Source organism: Delphinapterus leucas, chromosome 6, assembly GCF_059928025.1.
Source record: "Delphinapterus leucas isolate spDelLeu-1000000601 "Yukka" chromosome 6, BTC_Dleu_Yukka2, whole genome shotgun sequence".
Lineage (NCBI taxonomy): Eukaryota > Metazoa > Chordata > Mammalia > Artiodactyla > Monodontidae > Delphinapterus > Delphinapterus leucas.
This window is the reverse complement of record NC_143134.1, coordinates 117,330,090-117,357,516: the sequence shown is the minus strand read 5'-3', so window position 1 is coordinate 117,357,516 and position 27,427 is coordinate 117,330,090. Positions and strand designations below refer to the sequence as shown.

The 27,427-nt window shown below is 49.3% G+C and overlaps 2 protein-coding genes across 6 annotated transcripts in view; one reads left to right on the top strand and one right to left on the bottom strand.

The window, feature by feature from the left end:
• Positions 1-5,365, bottom strand: part of SLC25A25 (solute carrier family 25 member 25) — a 32,071-nt gene extending 26,706 nt beyond the window's left edge. For 2 of the 5 annotated variants that reach the window (XM_022578638.3, XM_089913784.1), the window contains exon 1: positions 4,985-5,363. In XM_022578638.3, the coding sequence (XP_022434346.1) occupies positions 4,985-5,239 (255 nt within the window). In that variant the 5' untranslated portion in view covers positions 5,240-5,363. Of the gene's footprint in view, positions 1-4,984 lie in introns of all 5 variants that reach the window. The other 3 variants (XM_089913786.1, XM_089913783.1, XM_022578634.3) reach the window with 3 other exon arrangements.
• A 23-nt stretch (positions 5,366-5,388) lies between these two features.
• On the top strand, positions 5,389-27,135 carry NAIF1 (nuclear apoptosis inducing factor 1). Its single transcript, XM_022578640.2, has 2 exons — positions 5,389-6,944; positions 8,592-27,135. Exons 1-2 carry the CDS (start codon positions 6,434-6,436, stop codon positions 9,062-9,064), a joined length of 984 nt encoding a protein of 327 aa, XP_022434348.1. The 5' UTR covers positions 5,389-6,433; the 3' UTR covers positions 9,065-27,135.
• The last annotated feature ends 292 nt before the right edge of the window (positions 27,136-27,427 follow it).

Sequence of the window (27,427 nt, the reverse complement as noted above, 5' to 3'; positions counted from 1 at the left end):
CCTGTGAGCCACAACTACTGAAGCCCGCGTGCTGCAACTACTGAAGCCCGTGGGCCTAGAGCCAGTGCTCCACAAAAGAGAAGCCACCACGATGAGAAGCCCACGCACAGCAATGAAGGGCAGCCCCCTGCTCGCCACAACTAGAGAGAGCCCACACACAGCAACAAAGACCCAACACGGCTGAAAATAAATAAATAAAATAAATAAATTAAACCCCCCCCAAAAAATAAACCCCAGACCTATTATTAGTTATCCCCTTCCTAGCTCTCCGTTCCCCTCTGCTCCCAGGCCTAGGCAACCATTAATCTACTTTCTGTCTCTACAGCTTTCCCTATTCTGGACTTTCATAGAAAATGGATCATGTAATACATATGGTCTTTTGTGACTGGCTTCCTTCACTTCGTGTTATGTTTCCAGGGAAAATCTGTAGTCTAAACTCCAGGGCACACTGCCTCAGGGAAGGGACCATGGGGTGTGGACAGCATACCATGGAAGAAGCACACGGTGAAATCTACTGCTTTGAGCAGCAGCAGAGATTACAGAGGATCGCTGTTTTCAGATAAGACAGCTCTTTTCAAGGACCCTTGGACCACGTTTCTGGGCTGCTCCTGAAGGTACCCTTGGGGCAAATGGGTAGCAGATGCAAGCAGACGGACTTCAGTCTGATCTAAGAAAGAACTCACAAGGGCCCCGACTAGGTCCACAAAGGAATGGGCTGGGTGACCCTCTGTGAAGGATGCCACAGGAGGAATGCCTCCCACATTGGGTGGGAGGCTGGCCTATGATGGCCAGTGACCTGTCCGAGACTAAATTCTTCGGTTCTGTGAAATTCACACTGGTAGAAGAAATGGTTAACAAATGAAAAGTCTGCTCAGATTTAGTTTAATGAGACTAGTCCTCTCTGAGTACAGTTTTGTTCACTGAATTCATCCCGCGGCTGTGTACTCAGCTGGGGTAGAAATGAATACCAGCAAAATATTTGTTCTTCTCATTCCCCCGTGGTTTCTGTGAGGCTTCAACAATTGATGGCTCTTTGAACATCAAAGGAATTCATCCACTGAAGGTCCAGATCAGGCCCACTCTGGTAGATTCTTATTTATCACTCAGTCTTAGGATCAGGGTACTTGGCTCCACCTTTGCAGATATCAATTAATTTTTAAAAAAATATTTATTTATTAGTTATTTTGGTTGCGCCGGGTCTTAGTTGCGGCACGTGGGATCCTCGTTGCGGCATGCGGGATTCTTAGTTGTGGCATGCAGACTTCTTAGTTGCAGTATGCGGGATCTTTTAGCTGCGGCATGCCTGTGGGATCTAGTTCCCTGACCAGGGATGGAACCGGGGTCCCCTGCATTGGGAGTGTGGAGTCTTACCCACTGGACCACCAGGGAAGTCCAGATATCAACTAATTTTTTAAAACATCCTCTAGTTGACTTGATAATTCCTCCAAGCCAGGAATTTTACAATACAACACAATCAGTTTAATATGTGAACTCAATCCAGTCTGCAAAGAGCATTTTTCTTTTTCTAATGTGTCATTCTATTATACCAAATTATGTCTGCCCCTTTTCTACGGAAAAGGCTCTTTTTCTGTAGACTGTCTTACCTAAGTCCAGCTACTTATGCAAATACCTGCCCCACAAATGGCCAAACACTGAAAAGGTATAGAGTTCAACAGTACTGTCTGATTAAGCAATACCAACTTGATATTAATGACCTTCCATTCGATTATTTCAGGTCAACAGAGACTGCCTCCTATATACTGCTCTGGTCAAGGAGAGAATCAGGGCAGGGCAGATTCTCATTTTTGACAGGATCATCTCTGGATAATCCTGAAACCTATTTTGGGAATAACAGATGTGGTTCTAAAAGGATTGTTCCTCAAGTTCTCCCCAAAGCCCAGTTTGTGAGGCTCAAACTAGATGGTACATATGCAACCTCAACCCCTCCATCTTCTACAATCCTCACCTGCATCAAACAGCAGCCCCTTAGGGGAGCCCCACAAGCCTCAGCTGAAGGAACAACTGATGACATGTAACACAGCTTGTGTCCTTTCCCTAATTGGCTGCCTGAGTTCTAACCTATGTTTTAAATTTGTTTTCAGACAGAGATTTTGTTTGGTCACATGAAAATGCCTTAAATAGGCAATGCTATAATTAGCTCTAGCTGAAGTCTCATCTCCTAAAGTTGCTACTCTTGTCATCATCTTTTTTCTGTCTTTAATAAACTCTTCCCTTCTTTAGTCCCAGGACAGGCTTCTTGCTCACATGCTCTTTACAAAGAAAATTTCTCTGGCTGGCTGCCATCGGTTTCTCTGCCCACTGCCATTTAAAAAAAAAAAAAAATTTATTTATTTTTGGCTGCGTTGGGTCTTCATTTCTGTGCGAGGGCTTTCTCTAGTTGCAGCGAGCGGGGGCCACTCTTCATCGCGGTGCGCGGGCCTCTCACTGTCGCGGCCTCTCTTGTTGCGGAGCACGGGCTCCCGACGCGCAGGCTCAGTAGTTGTGGCTCACGGGCCCAGTTGCTCCGCGGCATGTGGGATCTTCCCAGACCAGGGCTTGAACCCGTGTCCCCTGCATTGGCAGGTGGATTCTCAACCACTGCGCCACCAGGGAAGCCTGCCCACTGCCATTTTAAGTAAATTTTTCTCAACTGTCCCAATTTCTTCTGAAACAAAGGCAGATGCCAAAAATCTCTGGTTCTTTTCTAAAGAAAACTTGACCCAGTGGTGGTTAGCTAGTGGGAGGCTTTGTGTAGTCACAAGGCCTTGGTTCACCCATCACCCACTGATAAGCCCTCACAGCTGATTCCTGTGCAAACCCTAACACCTCAGACTGGTCCTGTGGGTTATCTGAAGCAGCTACCGAAGTTTGATGTTGATGTTTTTCAATGCCTATTCCCATGGCAGATAACCCATTTTGAACTGAAGGGTCCCCAAATTCTCTTTTGCCTTTGCTACTTCTGCAAAACTGCAGCGCTACTTCTTCTGCATGTAGCTAATTCTGATACTACTGCAACAGGAAGTGGTACGGGGTTCGTGAGGCAGCGTGTCTTCCTGTTGCCCAGCTATTCACAAAAAGGCAGGTTCTCTCTCTAATACTTAAACCATTCGCCACAGACTAGCCTGTGCTCCGCCACAGGTAATAAACAAATAAAATGGGTCATTCCCAATCTCTCAAGGCTGTATAATTTCACATTCATAAGCTGAGAGTAGAAGTAGTCCATACTAAAGCCATACACCGAAAGGATGAAAAAGAATTGTTTCAGATGGTAGAACTTAGTCACAGAGTTAAAGATTTTAGAGCCAATGTGACCCTGACGGGCTAGGCTCCCTTTGGCTAATCTAAAAGGTTTCCTTTCAATACTGGAAAGAAAAATGATCACCTTCTCCTTATTCGCCCTTAGAAATTTACTGCCAAAAAAATGGATTAGGATCAATATCAGGTGTGCCATGAACTGAAAAAACACTGTGACTCCAGGTGAGGCACAAAGCATGGTGTAAACACTGAATACACTCCCGTAGCCAAGAGCCCTCGATGCTCCTGGTGGCACATGCCAGGTGGGTAGGTTCATAAAAGCAGAAAGGCTCTCCTAGGCCCACACCTCCCTAAGCCCATAAGACACAGGCCCTCTGAGTTCAGGCATCCTATCTTCCAAGTGACTTATTCATCAGTTATGGATTGGAAAATACCCAGCTCACAACACCAGTTTGTGTAAAGCTCACTTGAAAAGACTTTAAAAAAAGCTTGTCTCTAAGCCTGTTGGACTTAACCCAATGAGTCTACCTTGCACAGTGTTAACCTTGGTCTTCCTAGGCTTATCCTCACTAGGTTAAATAGCTTGGGTGTTGATCCAAGATATTCTGGACATGAGTTAAAAATTTTATGTATACCTACCCAACAAACTAATTGGTTTAACTCACTGGCGTTTTAACAAAAATTTTTTTCACACTTAGCTATGAGATTCTGTAATTGCGGTATGTACAAATGGGCCAAAGGAACTAACTTAGAAGAGAAACAATTTACTTAAAATACTCAGTAGTCTTCCTCCAGGCTATATACATCAGGCTAAACCACAATAAATAAAATACTGGAAAAGGGCAGCTACAGCTACAAAGTCAGATAGGAAAACATACCATGAGAGACAGAAGGGGAAGAACCAGCCTCTGCTCGAGGCTTTTATACAGAAAGGACAACACACCTCTGTCCCCTCTTCCCCCTTGGCCAGGTGCCCACTCTAGGACAAGCCCACAAGGGGAAAAAAATCCCCTCCTAGGTGGGCCACACTTTCACTTTTACGAAGAATTTTCCCCTAGATTCTTTCATGCTAATCTGTAACCCTGTAAGAGATCACGATCCCATTTTCTGGACAGGCATGTCAAATGGGCGATGAATCCAATCCATGAGAACTGTCAGTTCTCACCACCCACATGTCACGATCTGCCTGAAACCTCAGTTCCCATTTTTTCCAACTCCCACATGCTTCTGAGAGGAACGAGATTAGGGCCCACCACTGGCATGGAAACGAGAGGGGAGGGAGGGGTGCTCCTGGAGGAGGATGGATGAAACCATTAATGATGGGTAGAGGGGAGCATCAAAGCTTAGTCCTGAGGTCAGAAGGTGACATAAGCCGGACTCTTGAGACTTGGCCTTCTACTCTGGGGAAAGCCCCAGCAAAAAGGGGCTTTTCTACCATCAGAATGCCCAGAAGGTGCCCACCTGTACCCAAGCAGAGCCTTTCCCCCTGGCCCAAGCGCCCACAGAGGCCAAGAAGGAGCTCTACTCCCCACAGGGCATAAATGGGGTGTCCGTCTGTCACTCAGGAGGTCCCAGCCAGTCCGAGAGGCCGTCCACCAAGCCTGCCAAGCTCCAAGGTACTGCCAAAGAAGCCGGTCGTGCAGACCAGACCTGTCACCTGGACCTCCCGGAGGTGCGGGGGCACGAAGGGGTCCACTCCCCGCCCATGCGGACGGTGCGTGTTGCCTACCTGGAGCTCGCCCTCTGTGCGGTGCAGTCCCAGGCGCCCAAGTCCCACGGCCAGGTCGTTGACACACAGGCCGCCGTCGCGGTTGACGTCGAGAGTCTGGAAAAGGCTCCAAAGGCGCAGCCGGTGGTCCGGGCCCCCGCAGACGGCGCCGCCGCAAGGGTCAACGGACGCCGGCGATGAGGCGGACGACGAGGCGGCGGCTGCGGCGTCCGGCGGCGGGGAAGCCACGCAGCGGCACAACACACTGCTCACCATCGGGCGCGAGGCGGGGGTGACGGGCCGGCGGGGAGAGCGCGTTAGACACGCCGGTGACCTCAGTCCACTAGCGCGGGCTCCGAGGTGCCGGCAAGCTGGCAGGATGGGCAGCTTCCGGGAGCCCCGCCCCGCCGCGCGCCGCCTGGATGGCCATACCCCCAGGCATGACGCCGACCAGTCACAGACCCGGAGGGCCACCTGGAGGGGCGGAACCTCCCACCGAGGACTGCCCACGCAGGCCTTGACTACCCGAATCAATGGAGAGGGCGGGGCGATCCCCGCTCAGCCTGGGGCAATTCAAACTGAGGGAGGCGGGGATTGGCTGAGCCGGGCAGGAGAGAGGAAATCACGGTGCGATAGGCATAAGTCATGTGATTGGCAGGCGGAAGGCCCCGCGTCCTATTTCCATTGAGAAACGCTGTTTAGACGGCGAAATCGTAAGGATGGGAGGGGCCGTCGTGTAAGGAGAGATCGCAGTCTCCGGTGGGAAGTAGGATTTGCGTGAGGAACAATTGTGAGCTGCGGTTGCAAGGCAGAGTTTGCGCCATTGGGTGGAACTGAAAATTAACTGGCTAACGGCTCAAGACCGAAAGCACTAGGAATCCTCAGGAAGCCGGGTTTTGGTAACCTAACTCCCTAAAATCACCAATAAAATAGCTGAATTTAACGGCGTAAAAGTCGTAATACTGATGATTGAACGACAGGACAACTTTCCAATGGAAGTGAGTAAAGGCTAGGTTGGGTGGAGCGCTCTGTAGCGACAGACACACCTTTAGACCAATGATCAGGCCAATTCCAGTAAGTAGGCATGCTCTTTAGCTGAGCGACAGATCGAAAGAACTAGTGATCGACGTGATATCTGAGCCGCGACCAACCGGGAGGGCGGGTCCCCCTGGAGAAGGGCTGCGAGGCGGGAAGAGGGGAAGTGGGCGGATCTCCGCACATCCCGGCGGAAGAGGCAGATTCAGGAAGCCATTACGCAGCTGGCTGGCGGCAGCTGGGTCGGTCGGGGCTGGGCCCTACGCACTTTGCGTAGCAAGGGGGGTTACCAAAGGCCTGGTACTTGGCCTTGGACAAGGCCGGCCTATCCCCTGTAGGGGGGGTGGGTGAGGAGAAAGGCTGAGGAAGGCGAGAAGGGGAATTGGGGCAGTTAGGGGATTATAGTTTCTTTAAAAAGCAAGGTGGGGAGAAGCCATGGCCGTCCCAGCCAAGAAAAGGAAAATGAACTTTTCTGAGCGAGAGGTGGAGATCATCGTGGAGGAGTTGGAACTGAAGAAGCACCTGCTGGTGAACCACTTCAACGCTGGGGTCCCTCTGGCTGCCAAGAGCGCGGCATGGCATGGCATCCTGAGAAGGGTCAACGCCGTGGCCACCTGCCGCAGGGAGCTGCCTGAGGTCAAGAAGAAGTGGTCTGACCTCAAGACCGAGGTCCGTCGCAAGGTTGCCCAGGTCCGGGCGGCTGTGGAGGGTGGCGAGGCCCCAGGGCCCACTGAGGAAGACGGAGCTGGTGGGCCTGGGACAGGTGGTGGCAGTGGCGCTGGTGGCCCAGCTGTAGCCCCCGTACTGCTCACCCCCATGCAACAGCGCATCTGCAACCTGCTGGGTGAGGCCACCATCATCAGCCTGCCCAGTACCACAGAGATCCACCCCGTGGCCCTTGGACCCACGGCTACTGCAGCCGCAGCCACGGTCACCCTGACACAGAGTGAGTGACCTCTCCCACCCAGTCTGGCGTGCCTAAATGGGAAGGGCCAGCAAGAGCTGGGGCAGCCCAGGGAAGGTTGGCTGCCAAGGGTCAAAGGTCAGATGGGAGTCTTGGAAGACCATGAGGCCTTCCAAGAGATCCCCAGACAGAAGTGATCCTGTTCTCTCTGGGACTTCCTCAGCACGCAGTCTGGACTTCTGACGGGCTGGCTTGCTCTCCACTGTTTTGCCACCATTCATGTCCATGACTGAACTGTGTGGTCCTTGAAGACAGAGACCATGTTTATATCTCCACAGGACTTAACACAGGGCCTAGTACCTAGTAGGCAGTCAGGACATATTTGTTGAATAAATAGGTAGGTGGGCATCGATTCTGGACAAAGACATTCCGGTTTTCAGTGTCGTGAACGTTCATCAGGCACAGCTGAGGAACCTCATGGTTCCAGGTGTTAATCTACCCTTCTGTTCACTCATCAACCATTAGGGCAATTCTGTGCCAAACCCTGGGCTCGGCACTGGGATTACCAAGGTGTCTAAGAGATAGGCCAGTTATATTCTAGTAGGACAGATAAGATGAATATATGAATAACTGCACTGTCAGTTGGGAGAACCTAAGGACTCAGAAGAGAAAGGGGGCTTCCTGGTGGGGTTGGGGGCACACAGTGGATGTTGGCATTAAAGGGTGGAGAAGACTGACCTTTCCCACATGCTTGGAGGCCCAAACAGCCCAGCTAGAATGGCTTCAAAGGTTCTCGCCTATGAATGACAACGAAACTGGTTGGTTGGACTTTTTAGTTAGATAAAGGTTTGCACCAATGACTGTTAAGTGCTCTTTGTGATAGGCTGGGAACTGTTTTCGATCCGTGATTCTCAGTGGGGCTTGGGGGAATTGGGTGTGTGTGTGTGACTGCCATAACCCCACAGTGTCATATTTCTCAAGGATATGGAGGTGGGAAAGGGGATCAAACACTGGTCTAAATCAGTTGCTATTCTGGAAGAGGGCGGACCTTTAGGTATTCCATTGACCAAGGTGGTCAAGGAGACAGGGAGGCATTTATTGGGCACTTTAGCTAGTGCCTTCCCACTCCCACCTCCTTTTCTGCTTGGCCGTAAAAGACATGGAAGTCAAGAAAGCACTGAAGAAGGCCAGACCAGTGGGGCACTTCGGGGAGCATGTGGCTCTGCCTTTATTAGCCAGAAGCAGCTCAGTGGGGTGATTATGAACACATTGGACTCTGGTATTGGGGGAGACCTGCATTTCTTCCTGGACCTGATGAATCAGCTGACCTTAGGCAAGTCATTCCATGTTTCTGGGTCTACCTCCTCTCTGAAAATGAATGTGACAGTATCTACCTCTTGGTGTCATTATGAGGATTCATGGAGCTAATGAGTGCAAAGGGTTAGCACGTAGTAGGCGCTCTACATTTTTTGCTAGTCTTACTATTAGCATCTTTGCTTTTGCCAGATCTGGGGCTGGCCCTTTGGTTATTAAGTAGATTAAGATTCTAAACCCCTTAGATTCTAGATTTATATATGAAAGGCTATAAAGCCAGGGGAGGGCTTAATGGCCTCCTCCCCACCCCACATGGCTAGCCTCACTCTTTCTAGAAGGTGACCTGCCACTGCCTTTGCTCTTTCTTCCCCACAGTCCCCGCAGAGACCACCTATCACACGCTGGAGGAGGGAGTGGTAGAGTACTGCACGGCCGAGGCCCCCCCACCCCTGCCAGCGGAGGCCCCCGTGGAGATGATGGCCCAGCATGCCGACACCTCAGTCAAGCCGCAGGCGCTCAAGAGCCGCATAGCCCTCAACTCAGCCAAGCTGATCCAGGAGCAGCGGGTCACCAACCTGCATGTGAAGGAGATTGCCCAGCACCTGGAGCAGCAGAATGACTTGCTACAGATGATCCGTCGCTCCCAGGAGGTGCAGGCCTGTGCCCAAGAGCGCCAGGCTCAGGCCATGGAGGGCACCCAGGCGGCCCTGAGTGTCCTCATCCAGGTCCTCCGGCCCATGATCAAAGATTTCCGCCGCTACCTGCAGAGCAACATGCCCAACCCCACCACTGCCTCTGACCCTGGACAGGTGGCCCAGAATGGGCAGCCGGACAGCATCATCCAATGAGGGCAGGGGTCGAGCCAGCCTTCCGCTGTGAATGGATGACACCACATGGTCTTGTAAGTGGGTTGTGTGGTTGGCCGCAGTCTAGGCCTGGCCATGTGGACGGCTCCCAGTTTGATAAACATTTAGGGGTCCACGGTTTCCGAGAAATGAAGCAGACTGGGAAGAAGAATTTGTTGGGTTCCTGGGACCCAAACTCTCTTCCCCCTACCCCTTGAGCTGTCCTGCTAAGAACCTGAAGATTGGATAGGTGGGGGTCAGGTGCTGGTGATGGGACCCATATTGTCATGAGCCAGGGCTTGTGACATGACCCAGACTTGGACTAGGACAACTGTCGGCCCTCACTGGGGACCATCTCACAGCTTGGGGGTCTGTGCGGAAATACCCGCCCCCCACCCAGGTGCCATCCTTTGGAGTAAGATAACATCAGTGGTGCTGGCAGTAGCACAAAAACATCTTCTTCCTCCCCTTGGGAGGCAGAGTGACAGCTGGGCCTGAGGAGGAAACTCCACCCTTTTCTCCTTCTCACTGTGCCTCAGTTCTCAGGGGACTCTAGTTAGTGCCGTGCTGTCCCCCCACCCCACTGCACCCGGGCACAGCAGGGGCCCTGTTAGTGCCCTGGGCTGCCCCTGCTGTACACCCAGGCTGCAGCCCGTCGGGCTCAGGAATTCTGTGTGTGGTGGGGACAGCTTGGTCGCCATCTGGTCTTCCACTGCGTCCCCAGGCAGCCCTCTGGTGGTTTGTCCCAACAGCTTTTGACTCAGGTCGAGTATCAGGCTTTGGGTGCTGTAAATTTTACTTATTGCCCCACTGCAGTGGGTCTGAGGTGACCTGTTGGCTCCTTCCAGAAGGCTTGCTGCAAGCCGGTTGTATTTATTCTGTTCATGAACCCCTCTGGGAAGGCTTCCGAGGGCAGCTCTGGCCACGCCCTTCCTCCTTTCCTCTCTACTGACTGTGCATTTTCAAAACTCAGTGCAGAAAACAGCCTGCTCAGCATCACACCCTGCTCAGCATCACACCCTGGACTCCCTTCTCACAGTATTCAGCGCCTTGTGTTCTTGTGAGACTCCCACTGACTGGTTAGGTGACTCTGAAGGCCTGATTGGCCCTGAATGTATGCAGTGGGAGAATTGAAACTGACCTAAGAAGTGGGACCTTGGACTTCTGTGCTCGGGGAAGAGCAGACTGACCTCGGAGTGCCGAAGGAGGTGGTGTTCACTGTTCTGTCTTGATACTTCCTCCCCATGTGTAAGGACTTTACCCAGATGGCATTTGTCTGTTTCATTTTCAGAATCGCCATCAATTACCGAGACCCTTGAATCTTTCCCGATCATTTCCCAAGTTTGCCATTTTGCTGCCGAGGCCTTGGCCACATGTGACCGATGGTTAAAACTCAAGGCTCCAGGGCTCCCCTGGTGGTGCAGTGGTTGAGAGTCTGCCTGCGATGCAGGGGACACGGGTTCGTGCCCCGGTCCGGGAAGATCCCACATGCCGCGGAGCGGCTGGGCCCATGAGCCATGGCCGCTGAGCCTGCGCGTCCGGAGCCTGTGCTCCGCAACGGGAGAGGCCACAACAGTGAGAGGCCCGCGTACCGCAAAAAAAACAAACAAACTCAAGGCTCCAGAGCTCAGCTAAACAACAAAGGTGCTGCCCTTCTGGGCACGTTAAGAATCGCTCAGCTCCACTGTTGCAATTACGGGAAGATGCCCCCAAAGATGGTTGGGAGGTGACTGCTTTACCACCATCCTCTCTGCGGGGTACATGTGCAGTGCCAGCTACAGAGCAGTGGAGAGGAATCAGGCTGTTGAGGGAGTTGGGTGGCAGAAGGAAAGGTCTTCTCAGTGTGGCTGGAAAGCAGTAGCCCCTGGCAGCCTGGGTGCCCTCCCTCCATGGAGCCTGATGGCCCCATCAGGGTAGCTTCAGGGACTTCCTGAGGGTTTGCAGCTTGGTTTGGTTTTTCTCTGGGGTTGGCAATCTGAGCCAGTATTGTGTCTGTTCCAACTGGGTATAAAGAGGAAGCTTGAGGAAGCTTGGATCGCTTCAACTGACTGGTTCTTTCCAGATCATAATTTATATTAAAGAAATATCACCTTTTTTGATATACATGTCTGTGTCTTCATTGGTTATATATAGAAGAGGTAGGGGCTGGTAGAGCAGAGGCTCACAGGTCAAATCCGGCCCGCCCACCTGTCTTTGTAAATAAAGTTTTATTGGAACACAGCCATACCCCTTCTTCTGCTTAATGTCTGGCTGTTTTTCTGCTACAATAGCAGAGTTAAGTAGTTGTGACAGAGCATCTGGCCCACAAGCCAAAAGTATTTACTCTCTGGTCCTTTCCACAAAAGGCTGCCTATCCCTGGTTTAGGGCAGTGTCTCAAACTCTGGATGAGAATTACATGGGGTGTTTTTAATATAACCAATCCCTGGCCTCATCTAAAACCTAGAAGAGACTCCTGGAGGGAGAGCTCTAAGAATATGCATGGTAAACAAGTTCTCTGGGTGATTCTGATATTTTCTGAAGGTTAAGAACTTTGGCTCAGAGACTGGAAGACAAACTCAGATGGAATCAGGATAATGCCCCAGGGAGGGGCTGGTTCTCAGGAGTTTCTGTTCAACAGTTGAGTGGTCCTGCTAAGCAGAGATTCTCACTTGAGATTGGCCTTCATTCTGGAGGGAGCCCAGCCTTTCTGGACACAGTTATCACTCTCTCCAATATTTAGTGATGATAAAAACTGACAGTTACTGAGCCCAGGTGTTATAGGCGTTACCTTATTGACTTCTTGCAACAGCCCCATGAATTAGGTACTAATGCTGTTCTCAGTTGACAGATAAGGTCACTGAGGATCAGAGAGGTTGAACAATTTGCCTAAAGTCGCACAGCTATCTTATACCCTGGGGTGGCCCATCTCTTTAACCGCTGTTCTTTTTTTTTAATTTATTTTAAAATTTTTATTTTTGGCTGTGTTGGGTCTTCATTGCTGCGCGTGGGCTTTCTCTAGTTGCGGTGAGCGGGGGCTACTCTTCGTTGCGGTGCGTGGGCTTCTCACTGCAGTGGCCTCTCTTGTTGCAGAGCACGGGCTCTAGGCACGCAGGCTCAGTAGTTGTGGCACACGGGCTCAGTAGTTGTGGCTCACGGGCTCTAGAGCTCAGGCTCAGTAGTTGTGGTGCACAGGCTTAGTTGCTCCGCGGCATGTGGGATCTTCCCCATGGGCTCGAACCCATGTCCCCTGCATTGGCAGGCAGGTTCTCAACCATTACGCCAGCAGGGAAGCCCAACAGTCAAGTTTTTAATCACTTACTGTGATGATATAAGCAAGAGGGGAAGTGCCAGCTCTCCCAGTGTTGCATTTTTCCCCATGGGACAGTGCTGGGCAGGGTCAGATGTGTTGCAGATGAGGAATCATTTCACTGTTGAGAGAAGCCCCTGCTTTACGGACTTGTGTGTGTGTTGGGGGAATGAGAGCAGGAAGGGACAGGAATGAAAAAGTACGGAGTCAGAGCAAAGTGTCTCCCCACTCCTCCTGATATGAAGGTCTTGGCCGAGGCAACTGAGACCTCAGAATGGAAGCTCCTGGGCTAGGAATGCAGCTTTGCATAAGAGCACATGAGGCCTTCCACATAAAGCCTTTGAAATGGCCTGTGATTGGGCCTGAAAGATCACACATTGGTTTGTGGCCAGGAGCTAAACTCCTCACAAGTGTGTCCCAGGTCTTTGGAGTCAGCCTGCTTCTTACTGGCTGTGTGCCCTGGCATGAGGTCATTTACTTTCTCTAAGCCTTGGCTTCCTTATCTAAAAATCCTTCTCTAACGAGGTTGATGTGAGAAGTTAACAAGTTAATGCTCACAGAATACTTAGCACAGTGCCTGGCACATAGTAGGTGCTAAATAACGGTAACTGCTTTAGTGAGCTACTGCTGTGTAACAAATCACCCTAAAACTTAGAGGCTTAAAACAGTAATCATTTATTTGCCCATGATTTTTCAGGATGAGCAGGGCCCAGAGAGAACAGCTTGTCACTGTCTTGTCAGTGTCGGCTGGGGCAGTTCTACTGCGCCTGGGGGCCCATCCAATTTCAAGATGGCTCCCTCACATGTCTTGTAAGCTGATGCTATATGAGGGCTGGGCACTCTGCTGAATCCGTCATCTGGGGCCAGGGGTGGGGTAGGCACCTCAGTTCTCCTTTACCTGGGCCTCTCCATGCAGCTGCTTGGGCTCCCTCACAGCATGGTGCTTGGGGTTCCAAGAATGAAGAAGTGGAAACTGCTGGTCCTCTTAAAGGTTAGGCTTAGATCTGGCACAGCATCACTTTGTAATATTCTCTTGGTCATGCAATCCTAGGCTGGCCCAGATTCGGGGGAACGAAGGAATAGACTCCATCTCTTTCTTTTTTAAAAAAAATATTTATTTGGCTGGGCCAGGTCTTAGTTGTGGCACGTGGGATCTTCGTTTGCCGCATGTGGGATCTTCGTTGCGGCATGCGGGATCTTTTTAGTTGCGGCATGCGGGATCTTTTTAGTTGCGGCATGCAGGGTCTAGTTCCCTGACCAGGGATCGAACCTGGGCCCTCTGCATTGGGAGCATGGAGTCTTAGCCACTGGACCACCAAGGAAGTACCTAGACTCCACCTCTTGATGGAGGTGTGGCTACTGATACAGGGAGAGGAGGACCTGATGGTGGCCAGCGTTGGAAATAAGCTAACATGCTGCTTTTATTATAAATTGGTGTCAGGACTCCAGACCCATGAAAGATAACCTCTCCTCCTCATTGAGGACTGCTTGCAGTGTACCAATCAGGAGGCAAGGGAGCTCCCCAAGTTTTGCAAGGGAATCTATTGAAGTTATTCCATTTCCTGTAGCTTTGAGTCAAGACATTAGAAGGAGAAAGTAGGAGAAAAACGTTGGCAAGACCTGGGTCACTTTGACTCTTTTTACTCTGGAAATCTTTATACATTTGAAAGGAGTCCGGGGCTAAGGTGGGGACCATCTGTGCAGACCCACTTGGAAATCTCACTGAAAAGACTTCCTGACTCCGGGAGACATTCTAGACAATCGGTTAGGGCCTTGGAGGGTGGCAAGGTGGCTGTTGAGAGGAACAGGCAGGGACAAACTCACTCTCTTGGTTAGAGAAGATGAGCTAAACTTGGTGTGGTATTTACAAAGGGGTACGCGGTTCTCAGAATGACCTGTCCAGAGACAGAGGCCCAGAGGCTGAGCTGCAATGTACTGGTCTCTGCTGACTCAGGACGGTCACTCTCTGCCCGCCTCTTCCTGGGCAGCCCTCAGGGCTCAGCCTGGATGTCACTAGCTCAAGAGACCCTTCCCCACCCCACCCCCAGCCCAGGTAGGCTCCCTGCTGCTGTGTACCCCCATAGCCCCTGCCGTCGGCTCCCTAACTCTCATCCCACGTGGACTTGCTTGTTTTCCAACTGACCCCTCACTGGGAGCCTCTTGGCTTCAGCGACCTTGTCCACTTTGTTACCAGCTATAGCCCAGCTCTGCGAATGGCACCGCCCTTCCCCTGGTGGCCCAGGTGACATCCTTGGTTCCTCCTACTGCCTCACCCCTCACATCCACTATCTGTTAAGAGTCCTCCGGACGTTCCTTAAATCTGTCCAATCTGTCTCTCTCTTCCCAAATCCAACCCTGCCTTCTCTCTCACCTGGGTTGCCCACAGCAGCCTCTTCACTGGCCTCCCTGCCTCCAGGCCTTCCTGAGGATGGTCTTTTGAAGCAAATCTAACCAGGCTTCTCCCTGTCCTATCCCTTCAATGACTTTCCTTAACTCTCGAATTGAAGTATAAGCTCTTGAACGTAACCTACAGACATGGTCTGATGCTGCTTCCTACTTTGTACTCCTTTCCAGCCACACTGAAAGTTTACTTCCTTGTCATTTATATCTCAGTAAAACTGGGGGGTATGGTCGGGGGCAGAAACAAAAGAAAATTTACTTCCTTAAAGATGCTTGGCTCCTTCTACCCTCCAAACCTTCGTCTTTGCTGTTCCTCTTGTCCAGAACAACTTTCTTGCTCATCCCTTTCCTAATTCCTATTCATCCTTCACATCCAGCTTGGGCGTCAGGGAGCATTATTCGGTCACACCCCATGTTTCCTCCCTCACACTGCTCTGTAATTGCACTTTTATTTTTTAATTTAATTTTATGTTTTTTTAAATTAATTTTTATTGGAGTATAGTGGATTTACAATGTTGTGTTAGTTTCTGCTGTACAGCAAAGTGAATCAGTTATACATATACATATATCCACTCTTTTTTAGATTCTTTTCCCGTATAGGTCATTACAGAGTATTGAGTAGAGTTCCCTGTGCTGTAGGGTCTTATTAGTTACCTATTTTATGTATAGTAGTGTGTATATGTCAATCCCAATCTCCCAATTTATCCCTCCCCCCTTTTTAAATTTAAATTTTATCGCACTTTTAAATGTTTGGGCCCTGCTATAGGAGGGTTTCTCAAGCTCAACACAATTGGTTTCTCCAGTCATGTTGGGCTGGATCATTCCATGTTGTGGGAGGCTGTCTTACGCGCTGTAAGGTATTTAGCAGCATCCTGACCTCTGTACACTGGATACCAGTAGCATGTCCCCCCCTCCAGTCATGACAATCAGAAATGTATCCAGACATTGCCAAGTGTCCCATGGTGGGGAGAGCAAAATCACCCCCAGTTAAAAACAGCTGTCCTGGGAATTTCCTGGCAGTCCATTGGTTAGGACTTGGCACTTTCACTGCCATGGCCTGTGTTCAATCCCTGGTTGGGGAACTAAGATCCTGCAAGCTGCTCGGAACAACCAAAAAATAAAAAAGAACAACTGTCCTATGGCAATAACATCTGTCTTATAGTTTCTTGTCAAGTACATGGCACAGTCCCTGGATATCTATTTAATCCACATTTTTGTAAAGTAATTTTATTTATTTATTTATTTATCTATCTATCTATCTATTTATTTATTTATGTTTTGGCTGCGTTGGGTCTTCATTGCTGCTTGCAGGCTTTCTCTCTAGTTGTGGAGAGCGGGGACTACTCTTCGTTGTGATGCATGGGCTTCTCACTGCAGTGGCTTCTCCTGTTGCGGAGCACAGGCTCTAGAGCGCAGGCTCAGTAGTTGTGGCACACGAGCTTAGTTGCTCCACACCAAGAGGGATCTTCCTGGACCAGGGCTCAAACCCATGTACCCTGCATTAGCAGGCAGATTCTTAACTACTGAGGCACCAGGGAAGTCCCTAATCCACTTTTTATTGCGGTGTTGGTTGAATTAAATGTCAACAGCATTCCCATAAGATGTTTTGCATTTCCCCATTTGATAGATGAAGAGACTAAAGCCAGGACTCACCTGGTGGCACATTGTTGGTAAAAGGCAGAGCTGAGAGTCTATCCCAGGTGTGTCTGGCTACACAGCCTCCTCCTTATGAGTCAGCCTCTCATGAGAGGCTGAGCATGAATCAGCCTTTTGGAGCTGTGGCCTGGACCCTGGACCTGTGACAGATGTGTCAGGAACCCCACCCTGAGTGGCCCTGCCCCACCTGAGTGTTGTGACTTTGGGCAGGTCACACCTCCCCACTGGGCTGTGGGGTTTCCCCTCCTGTGCAGCCCCCTTCTGCTGAGAGCTGATGAGAGGATTAAATGAGATAAATGGAGTAGGTGAGTGATGCAGGGGCTGTCTGTACACGGGAGCTCCACACAGAGCCTGGCCTGTAAAAGGTAATGGATATGAAGAGAGGAAGAGGCAGGAAGGGACCTTCCTGAGGACCCCTGACAGCACATTCTCCAAGGATTCTGCTGGTCCTGAGGCCTACAGCCCACAGCCACTCAGATAAGAATCCCTTGGCTCAGATAACAGGTTCCTGCCTGCATCTGCAGGAGGTTAGCTAGATAGAGGCTGTACTCTAGGCTTCAGGCAATCCTGACAGGCAGGAATGTGGGCCCGACCTTCCAGGTAGTCCCTTTTTACAAAAGCAGCCAGAAATCTGGCCTTTTATGAGAAATCTCCCAGTTTAAATATTTCAACTACTAAATATTTGTAAAGCCTGTGCAAGGCAAGTGAAACACACCTGTGGGCTAGAGTCAAGCCATGGATGTCAGGTTGCAAGCTGTACGTCACCCTTTGGGGGCCGGTCTGTACCCCTCAGGAGGAGCCAGAGGAAGGCAGAGGTTGGTAGGCAGGAGGTCTGGGCACCAGATCCCTCTTTCTCTTGCACCTCAGTCTCCCCATCCATATGATGGGTGTCGGCCATCCTAGCTGGAATGGTTCCTAGGAAGGTGGTCCCTCCTGGATACCCCTCCTTTGCCCAGGCTGGGCCTGACTCAGTGGGAGGATCTGGCCTGGGCTCTTTACTTGGCTCCGAGCTGAGTCAGTCATGACACATGTGGCAGTGATAGTCACGTGCCACCTACCTGTCAGGAACCAAGCACAAACGGGGACTGGCCACTGCAGGGAATGCCCACCAGGGCTGAGGCTGGCAGAACCACTGTTTCCAGCCAGGCCTCCAACAGGGTCCTGTCCAGGTGCGAGTTTGGGCCAAAAGGCCTCCATGATCTCCTATGGCTGTTTTTAGTGCCTGCTCAACACCCAGGGCTCCTCCTGGCTGTGGCACTCTGGTTTTTCTTTGAGGAACCATCCCTCCTCCAGTCTCAGTCCATTCAGTTTGAGGGAGAGATCCCAATTCTGGCTGCAGTGGTAAGGATGTGGTGCAGGACTGGTCCATGAGAGGAACAGCATTCTTCTGTCCACAGTGATTGGTTAAGGGTGAGCATGTGACCCAATTGGACCTATGGGAGTCTGCCCTGGGACTTTTGCTCTTTCCATTGTTGTTTTCAAGCTGGTGGGATGAAAACCCGAGGCTCTGGGAAGGTCACCTAACCTAAGCCCATCTAGTAATGAAGCCAACCAAGGAAAGGCTAAGCAGCTGAAATCTAAGAAAGATTTCAGCCGGGGTTTGAGTACTTGAATCCAGCAATTTCTTTTTTATTTTTAATAGATCCTTATTGGAGTATAATTGCTTTGCAATACTGTGTTAGTTTCTGTTTTACAACAAAGTGAATCAGCCGTATGCATACACATGTCCCCATATCCCCTCCCTCTTGAGCCTCCCTCCCATCCTCCCTGTCCCAGCCCTCTAGGTCATCGCAGAGCACCCAGCCGATCTCCCTGTGCTATGCTGCTGCTTCCCACCAGCCAACTATTTTACGTTCCGTACTGTATATATGTCGATGCTACTCTCACTTCGCCCCAGCTTCTCCCTCCCACCCCATGCCCTCAAGTCCATTTTCTATGTCTACCTCTTTATTCCTGCCCTGCAACTAGGTTCATCAGTACCTTTTTTGTCCTTTCTTTTTTTTTTTTTAGATTCCATATATATGCGTTAGCATACGGTATTTTTCTCTTTCTGACTTACTTCACTCTGTATGACAGACTCTAGGTCCATCCACCTCACTACAAATAACTCAATTTTGTTTCTTTTTATGGCTGAGTAATATTCCATTGTACATATGTGCCACATCTTCTTTGTCCATTCATCTGTTGATGGACAATTAGGCTGCTTCCATGTCTTGGCTACTGTAAATAGAGCTGCAGTGAACATTTTGGTACATGACTCTTTTTGAATTATGGTTTTCTCAGGGAATATGCCCAGTAGTGGGATTGCTGGGTCGTATGGTAGTTCTATTTTTAGTTTTTTAAGGAACTTCCATACTGTTTTCCATAGTGGTTGTATCAAGAATCCAACAATTTCTGAAGCTAGATCTACCCTCCTGGATGTACCAGCTACAGCACCTGCAAATCTCCAGTCATTTTAAGCAGGTGTTTGTCATTAGCAGCTGAAAGAGTCCTAATGCTTTTGCCAACCCTAAGGGTCTATGATTCAGATACCAGGTCAAAGTATCTTCAGAGTACTGGCCTAGACTAGTTGTTTCTCATGCTATAACCTGAGAAGGTTTACCTTTAGGATCATCTGGGCTGTTAATGCACATTTCTGAGCCCCCGCTGAGACCAACTGAAACAGATACTGGCGGTGTTGGGGTGGGAGTAGGCATGTGGATTTTCAGCAAGTTCCCACTTGACTCTGACTAAACCTCAAGGTGGAGAACACTGGCGGCCTCTGTCCCTCCTTTTTCCACCCTCCTCCCTCCACATTTGAATCATGTGATTCCACCAATCTGGCCACAGCTGATTGGATGAGGAGAGGATACCTGGTCCAAACTGGGCCAATTGGCTTTCTTTCCCCCAAATTTGGAATTGGGATCCAGAAACCTGCTCAGTTTTTGTGGCTGTTTGAACTTTCTTCCACCTCATACTCCAAGAAGTAGAAAAGGTTGCTCAGGGAATTCCCTGGCGGTCCAGTGGTTAGGGCTGTGTGCTTCCATTGTAGGGGGCATGGTTCCATCCCTGGTGGGGGAACTGAGATCCTGCATGCCTTGTGGCACGGCCAAAAAAAAAAAAAAAAATTGTTGCTCAGAGGAGGGAGAGGAAGGAGAGAACCCAGGAGGGGAGGCGGGGCTGAGAGAGTTCAATGTAAGTGACCACGGTACCATAAGTTTCCCCACCCTGACACCCCTGCGCAAGTCTCCCTTCCCACTGCCTGTGGGACCCCGTATTTTTATAGCCCCTTCCACTTTCTGCAGTAACTAACTCGGGGGATTTCTGCTACTTGTAACCAAGAGACCTTTACCTAAGCTGTAGTTTATTTCTCAAGATCTCAGTTTCCTTATCTGTAAAATGACTAGCGCCATGATACATGATGCCCTTCCGGGGTTTGCAGCGGGTCCTCACAGAGGAGCCTCTGCTTAAACTACTCCTTCCGTCAGGAGAGGTCTTGGTGACGTGGGGTATAGGTGGCAGAAGGACTTCACTGCAACAGTGCTTCTCAAAGCTTGATGTGCATTGAAATTGCCTGGAATCTGTTTAAAATGCAGATTCCTGGATCCTGCAGATTCTTGGTGCTCCTGTAAAATCATCCTTCCCTCCCTGCTCCCTCTCCCCAAACAATCATGGGTCTCCTTTCTGTCACTATAGATGAGTTTGCATTTTCCAGAATTTTACCTAAATGAAATCATGCAGCGTGTACTGTTCTTTTGACTGGCTTTTTTCACTAAGCCTAATTATTTTGAGAAGCACCCATGTTGATGTGTTTATCAATGTAGTAGTTCACTTTTTATTGCTAAGTAGGAGACACTGTAATTTGTCGGTTTTTTTATAATTTATTTATTGTATTTATTTTTGGCTGCGTTGGGTCTTTGTTGCTGCGTGAGGGCTTTCTCTAGTTGCGGTGAGCGGGGGCTACTCTTCGTTGCGGTGAGTAGCTTCTTGCAGTGGCTTCTCTTGTTGTGGAGCACAGGCTGTAGGCGCACAGGCTTCAGTAGTTGTGGTGCAGCACAGGCTTAGTTGCTCTGTGGCTATGTGGGATCTTCTCGGACCAGGTCTCGAACCCGTGACCCCTGCATTGGCAGGCGGATTCTTAACCACTGCGCCACCAGGGAAACCCTGTAATTTGCTTATCTATTCAATCACATATTGATGGATATTTCAGTTGTTCCAATATTTAGCTATGAGGGAACAAGCTGCTGTGAACCTTGTGTTGTCCTTGTGTACAAGTCTTTGTGGGTACCAATGCTTACGTTCCCTTGAATAAATACTAGGAGTGGGATGGCTGGATTATATGGCTGGCGTATGGTTAACATTTGAAGAAACTGCCTAACTGTTTTTCAAAGCGGCTGCTCCATCTTACATTCCCACCAACGGTGTATGAGAGCTCTGGTGGCTCCACATTCTTGCCAGCATTTGGTGGGGTTTTCATTTTAACCATTCTAGTAGGTGGGAAGTAGTACCTCATTGTGGTTTTAATTTGCATTTCCTTAAGACTAATGGTGGTGTTATTTTCCATCTGTAGATCTTCTTTGATGAGGTGACTATTCTATTTAAATTCTCCTCTTATTAATAAGTGTTGAGAGTTCTTTATCTAGATACAAGTCCTTTGTCAGCTATATTTTTGCAAATATTTTCTCCCAGTCTGTGCATGCCTTTTCATTTTTGTAACAAATGCCTTAGATTACTTTCATACACATTGAGTCTGAGAACCTCTCTTCAATGACAAACAGTGCAAATTCAAACAGCAGTAAGAGGTGCTGGCCCATCCGACTGGCAAAAATAAAAAAGAGGGTCCTCAGGCATTGGTGATGGGGAGTCGCGGGAACACTCCTGATACTCTGTTAGCAGGAGTGGAAATTGGTGCAAAATCCTGAAAGGACTATTTGCTGATAGTCCATCAAAATCTTTAAATATGGGTTCCTATGACTCAGCGAGTTCTGTTCTAGGAATTTTTTCTGAAAAAGTAAATAAACAGTAGCAGGAAGTTGTCTGTTCCAGGATCTTTGGTCCTGGGTTTGTGCTGACAGGAGGGGGCTGCAGACATGCCTGGCTGGCCTCCCCAGGAGCTTGATACTCTGCCCTGTGTGCTCAGAGTCCTGGGTGGAAGGCTCAGAGGGACTGGGAGGTCAGTGAGGCTAAAATTTGACGGGTCCCCCCAGCAGGGTGGCCGGAGGAAAGTGCAGTATAGGTCTCACCCGACTGCATCAGGAGTCTGGGTCCACCGTGAGCCTGGCCTGGCCTCGGAGGTTCGAACCAGCCACCACCAGTACAGACTAGGAACAGGGGACACTTGGCTGACACAGCTACCTGGGACCTAAGAAAGGACAGCGCTTTGCTCCACATACCAGTGGTTTCTCTGGGACACAGGGAGGTGGGGTCTTGGTCAAGGCAGGCCAGGACTTGCTGGGGCCGGGCGGGAGAAGGGAGCTGGGAGCCTGGAGACCAGGGCTCTAGATTAGCGCCTGTCTCCTCCTCTGCCACTTGGCCCGGTCTTTTCCCCTTCTGAGCCTCCAGTCTCCGCTGCTGGATAGGGAAGAGGTGGATCAAGTAGTCAGTCCCCTCTGGCCCCTCCAGCAAGGACTGAAAGCATGGGTGTCGAAACCTTCCAGACTTGAGTTCCATTTCTGTCTCCATCATTTTCTGTGACTTGGCATGTTATTTAGCCTCTTCATACCTCAGTTTCTTTTTCTCTTTTTAAAAATTTTTTGTTGAAATATAGTTGATTTACAATGTTGTGTTAGTTTCAGGTGTGCAGCACAGTGATTCAGTTATACATCTATCTATCTATCTATCATTTCTTTTTTGGATTATTTTTCACTATAGGTCATTACAAGATATTGGGTAGAGTTCCCTGTGCTATACAGTAGGTCCTTGTGGGTTATATATTTTATATATAGCAGTGTATGTATTTTCATCCCAAAGTCCTAATTTATCCCAACCCCCACTTTTCCCCTTTAGTAACCATAAGTTTCTTTTCTATGTCTGTGAGTCTATTTCTGTTTTGTAAATAAGTTCATTTGTATCTTTTTTTTTTTTTTGCGGTACGCGGGCCTCTCACTGCTGTGGCCTCTCCCGTCGCGGAGCACAGGCTCCGGACGCGCAGGCTCAGCGGCCATGGCTCACGGGCCTAGCCGCTCCGCGGCATGTGGGATCCTCCTGGACTGGGGCACGAACCCGTGTCCCCTGCATCGGCAGGCGGACTCTCAACCACCGCGCCACCAGGGAAGCCCCGTATCATTTTTTTAGAGTCACATATAAGTGCTATCATATGATGTTTGTCTTTCTCTGTCCGACTTACTTCACTGAGTGTGATCATCTCTAGGTCCATCCATGCTGCTGCAAAGGGCATTATTTCATTCACGTACCTCAGTTTCTGTCTCAAATAAAACCCTGCAATGGCTCCTCAATTTGCTTTGGAAAAAGGCCCTCATGATCTGCCCCTTCCCTCCTCTCCAGCTCCACCTGCCACTCTCCCGGTGCCCCCCACCTCATTCATCACACTCCGGTCACAGTGGAGCCCCTAAACTCCTCCCCCCCTGACCCCAGGGCCTTTACATAAGCTCTTACCTCTGCCTTGCCTGTCTTCAGCCTCTCTCCCCTGCTTGGTCCTACTCATTCATCAGAGCTCAGATGCCGCTTCCTCGGGGTCAGCCTTCCCTGACCCCAGACACAGTCACTCCTGTTGCTGATCTCTGTCATCGCACAGCTGTGGTCATTAAACAACGATGTCTGTGATTATTTGTTTGATGCCTGTCTCCCTGTGGCCCTGGGAGCTCCCTGAGAGCAGGGACGATACAGTCTTGTTTGGGACCGTGTCTCCTGCCCTTTACACAGGCTAGGTAGAGAGTAGGCACCCCAGTAACTCTGTTGAACAAGTAGTGCTAATGCCCTTTATCATCCATTCTAAGATGTGTTTTCACCCCACATTTTAACATCTCTGAAATCAGGAAATATTTTATAACTGCAGTGACCAGGTAGCAACTGAGACATATTCTCCAATACCTGCACGTGTGCATCAAAACTTGCAGCTTGGAAGGACATCCCCGAGACAAGAGTGGCACACTCTGAAGAAAAGCTGCATCACCCGTGCTCTTGATGATACAGGACAATATTGCCTGGGACAACACAGACCTCTGACTCCCAACAAAAAAGTGACATAGAAAAGTCAGATTCTAAATCAACTATACTTCAACAAAAATAAATAAATAGATAAAATCTAAAAAAGAAATGCAGATTCTGTGTGTGCAAAAGTTTCAGAAATATCTTCATTAAATTATTTTGATCATAGCTTCCTTTTTATGTATACCCAATAGTGATATATGATTAAAATGTCTGTTTAAAAGAATGCATTTGGGGCTTCCCTGGTGGCGCAGTGGTTGAGAATCTGCCAATGCAGGGGACACGGGTTCGAGCCCTGGTCTGGGAGGATCCCACATGCCGCGGAGCAACTGGGTCCGTGAGCCACAACTACTGAGCCTGCGTGTCTGGAGCTTGTGCTCTGCAACAGGAGAGGCCGCGACAGTGAGAGGCCCGTGCACCGCGATGAAGAGTGGCTCCGGCTCACTGCAACTAGAGAAAGTCCTCGCACAGAAACGAAGACCCAACACAGCCAAAAATAAGTAAATAAATTTATTTTAAAAAATGCATTCAATAAGTATAAAAATAAAATTCCTAAGTGATAAGGAAGTGTGTCATATTTTACTCAGTGCTAGAGACCCCTGTAGGGCGCGGAGCTCTGGGAGGCCATAGGGGAGCGCTCTATCCACGGGCGCCTTCCCAGGCCAGAGTTTCGGGAATCGGGGCTGGAAGCCTTGTGGCATGTCGCTCTCCGTGTTTCCTGTAGGTGGCACTAGACAGCCACAGTCAGGCGCAGCCCTGGGCACAGCCTAGAGGAAGTCCCATGCTGGAGGGTGGGGACGGGTGAGGCTGGAGGGAGGCCTCAGGAGTGTCCTATCCTGGAGGGGAACAGGCTTTTCCGCCACCCCAGGGAGAAGCCATGGCCAGTTCTACCAGCCCGTCTTGCCCAGAGGCAGATCTGGGTGTGGAGAGAACTTAGGAACAGAAGTCCGCAGCCCTGCGTCGCCTGGCCAAGCTGTGTGATTCTGGCTCCCCTTCCCTTTATGGCCCCAGTCTCGCTCCTACGCAGTGACGGTGTGAGAGCCTGCCACATCTGACCCCTAACAGTAAAGGTCTGAGGTGGCTGAAAGCCCTCCACCAGCTGCCCAGAAGGCCACTGGCTTACCTGCAGAGCCCCAAGCCCTGTGACATCCCTCTCCTTGTCTGACCTTGACACCTGCCCCTGAGGTCAAGATGTTTCCCTTACTCCCTGGATTGGGAAACAGAGGCCCAAGGAGATTAAATGACTTTCCCAAGACTACAGAACTGTGAGTGGTTGGAGCCATGTGTGAAAAGTAGAACTGTTTGCTCCTTCTACCATATCTGTCTGACCTCTTGCAATGGAAGGGAATGCAGAACGGGGTGGGAGAGAACTTCCCATCAAAGAAAATGAGCTAAGAGAAGTTCCTTGGTTAGATGGTGGATTAATTGTACATGCCTAATTTGTCTCCCTCCTAAAACTACAGTAAAGAGATTTTTTTTAAGCCATTGATTTTTTTAAAGAAAAGACATGAGAAACACAAATTATAAAAGAAAAGCTCGGACTTCCCTGGTGGTCCAGTGGCTAAGACTCCGCACTCCCAATGCAGGGGGCCTGGGTTCGATCCCTGGTCAGGGAACTAGATCCTGCATGCAGCAACTAAGAGTTCGCATGCCACAACTAAAAGATCCCGCACGTGGCAACGAAGATCCCGCGTGCCACAACTAAGACCCAGCGCAGCCAAATAAATAAATAAACTTGATAAATTAGACTTTTAAAATTTAAAAACTTTGCCCTTCAAAACTTGTCATTAAGAGAATAAAGAGGGCTTCCCTGGTGGCGCAGTGGTTGAGAGCCCGCCTGTCGATGCAGGGGACAGGGGTTCGTGCCCCGGTCCGGGAGGATCCCGCATGCCGCGGAGCGGCTGGGCCCGTGAGCCATGGCCGCTGAGCCTGTGCGTCCGGAGCCTGTGCTCCGCAACGGGAGAGGCCACAGCAGGGAGAGGCCCGCCTACCTCAAAAAAAAAAAAAAAAAAAAGAGAGAATAAAGAGGCAAGCCATAGACTGAAAGAAAAATATTTGCAATACATACCTCTGACAAAGGACTTGTATCCAGAATATACAAAACAATGTCTACAACTCAATAATAAGACAATCAGCTCAACTGGAAAATGGGCAAAATATTTGAAAAGTTACTTCACAAAAGAAGATATATGAGTAGCCAATAAACATATAAAAAGATAACTCATCACTAGTCATAAGGGAAGTACAAACTGAAACCTGTTTGCCCACTGGAATGGCTAAATTTAAAAAGGCCAATAATCCCAAGTGCCGGTGAGAGAGCGACTGGAAGTCTCATATCCTGCTGGTAGGAATGTAACATGGAAAAACCACTTTAGAAAACAATTTTGCAGTTCTTGTAAAGTTAAACCTACACTTACTACACACCCAGCAAATACACTCTTAGGTATTTACACAAACGGAATGAAAACTTATGTCCGCCTAAAGACTTGTTCGGGAAGGTTCATAGCAGCTTTATTCACCATAGGCAAAAACGGCTCAAATGGCCATGTGGTGTGTCCATCCCACAATACTAGGCAATAAAAAGGAATGAATCGCTGACCTTCATAGCAACAACATGGGTGAATCTCAAGACAGTGATGCTGAGTGACAGAAGGCAGACAAAAAAGTATCCACACTGTGTGATTCCATTTTATAAAATCCCAGAAAATGCAAACTAATCTATAGTGAGAGAAAGTAGATCAGTGTTTGCCTAACAGGGTGGGGCGTCAGGGAGGATGGGAAAAACAGGGTTACCAAGGGGAGTGAGGAACTCATGGGGGTAACAGATCTAGTCACTGTCTGGATTGTGGTGATGATTTCACGGCTGGTCACATAGTGAAACTTGTACCTTTTAAATGTGCAGTTTATTGTTCATCAATTATATCTCAATAAATCTGTAATAAAAAGTAATTTTAAAAATTTATTTATTTTGGCCGCACCGTGTCTTAGTTCCGGCACGTGGGATTTTCTTTTAGTTGCGGCATGCGGACTTTTTGTTGCGGCATGCAAACTCTTAGTTGCGGCAACTCTAACTGTAGCTCCCTGACCTGGAATCAAACCCAGGCCCTCTGCATTGGGAGCATGGAGTCTTAACCAGTGGACCACCAGGGAAGTCCCCAAAAGTAATTATTAACTTCAGGAAAAACAGTAAGAAAGTAAAGCAGTGCTTAGCTATGGATAATATTTAGAGTAAAAAAGTCATGTAAACACTGAAGAGTGATTTTTTTTTTTTTTGCGGTACGTGGGCCTCTCACTGTGTGGCCTTTCCCGTTGCGGAGCACAGGCTCTGGACGCGCAGGCTCAGCGGCCATGGCTCATGGGCCCAGCTGCTCCGCAGCATGTGGGATCTTCCCGGACCGGGACACGAACCTGTGTCCCCTGCATCGGAAGGCAGACTCTCAACCACTGTGCCACCAGGGAAGCCCTGAAGAGTGATTTTTTTAAATTGAGGTATTAAATGTATTAGGTGAGTTGCATAGAGAAGTGTATAAATCTGAAGTGTGACTAGTGATTTAACCCCAAATTGCAATGACCTTCCACAGTAGATGAGGGAGGACAGGAAATGGGGTGGTGGTGATGCAGGAGAGCTAATTCCTCCTTTATCATAACAGGTAGTGTAGGCAGTGTAGGGTAGACAGGTAAACGGGGTAGGTAGTAAATAATGGCTAAAAGGAATGTATCAAAAGACAGCGGTATGTGCTTATTACTTAGAAATATGAGATGTGTAAGTGCTAGAAAAAAAAACGAGCTCAAAGACTCAGAAGTGGTTGCTTCTGGAGTGGGGTGGTGTGGGGAGACGAGGGAGGGGCAGACAGGAAACTGATGCATGTTGTTATCT

What these genes read in the sequence shown, in the direction of transcription:
- NAIF1 (XM_022578640.2), top strand. Translation starts at nt 6,434, where the DNA reads ATGGCCGTCCCAGCCAAGAAAAGGAAAATGAACTTTTCTGAGCGAGAG. An exon ending in CACGGTCACCCTGACACAGA is followed by an intron (nt 6,945 to 8,591) that starts GTGAGTGACCTC and finishes TCTTCCCCACAG; the next exon opens with TCCCCGCAGAGACCACCTAT.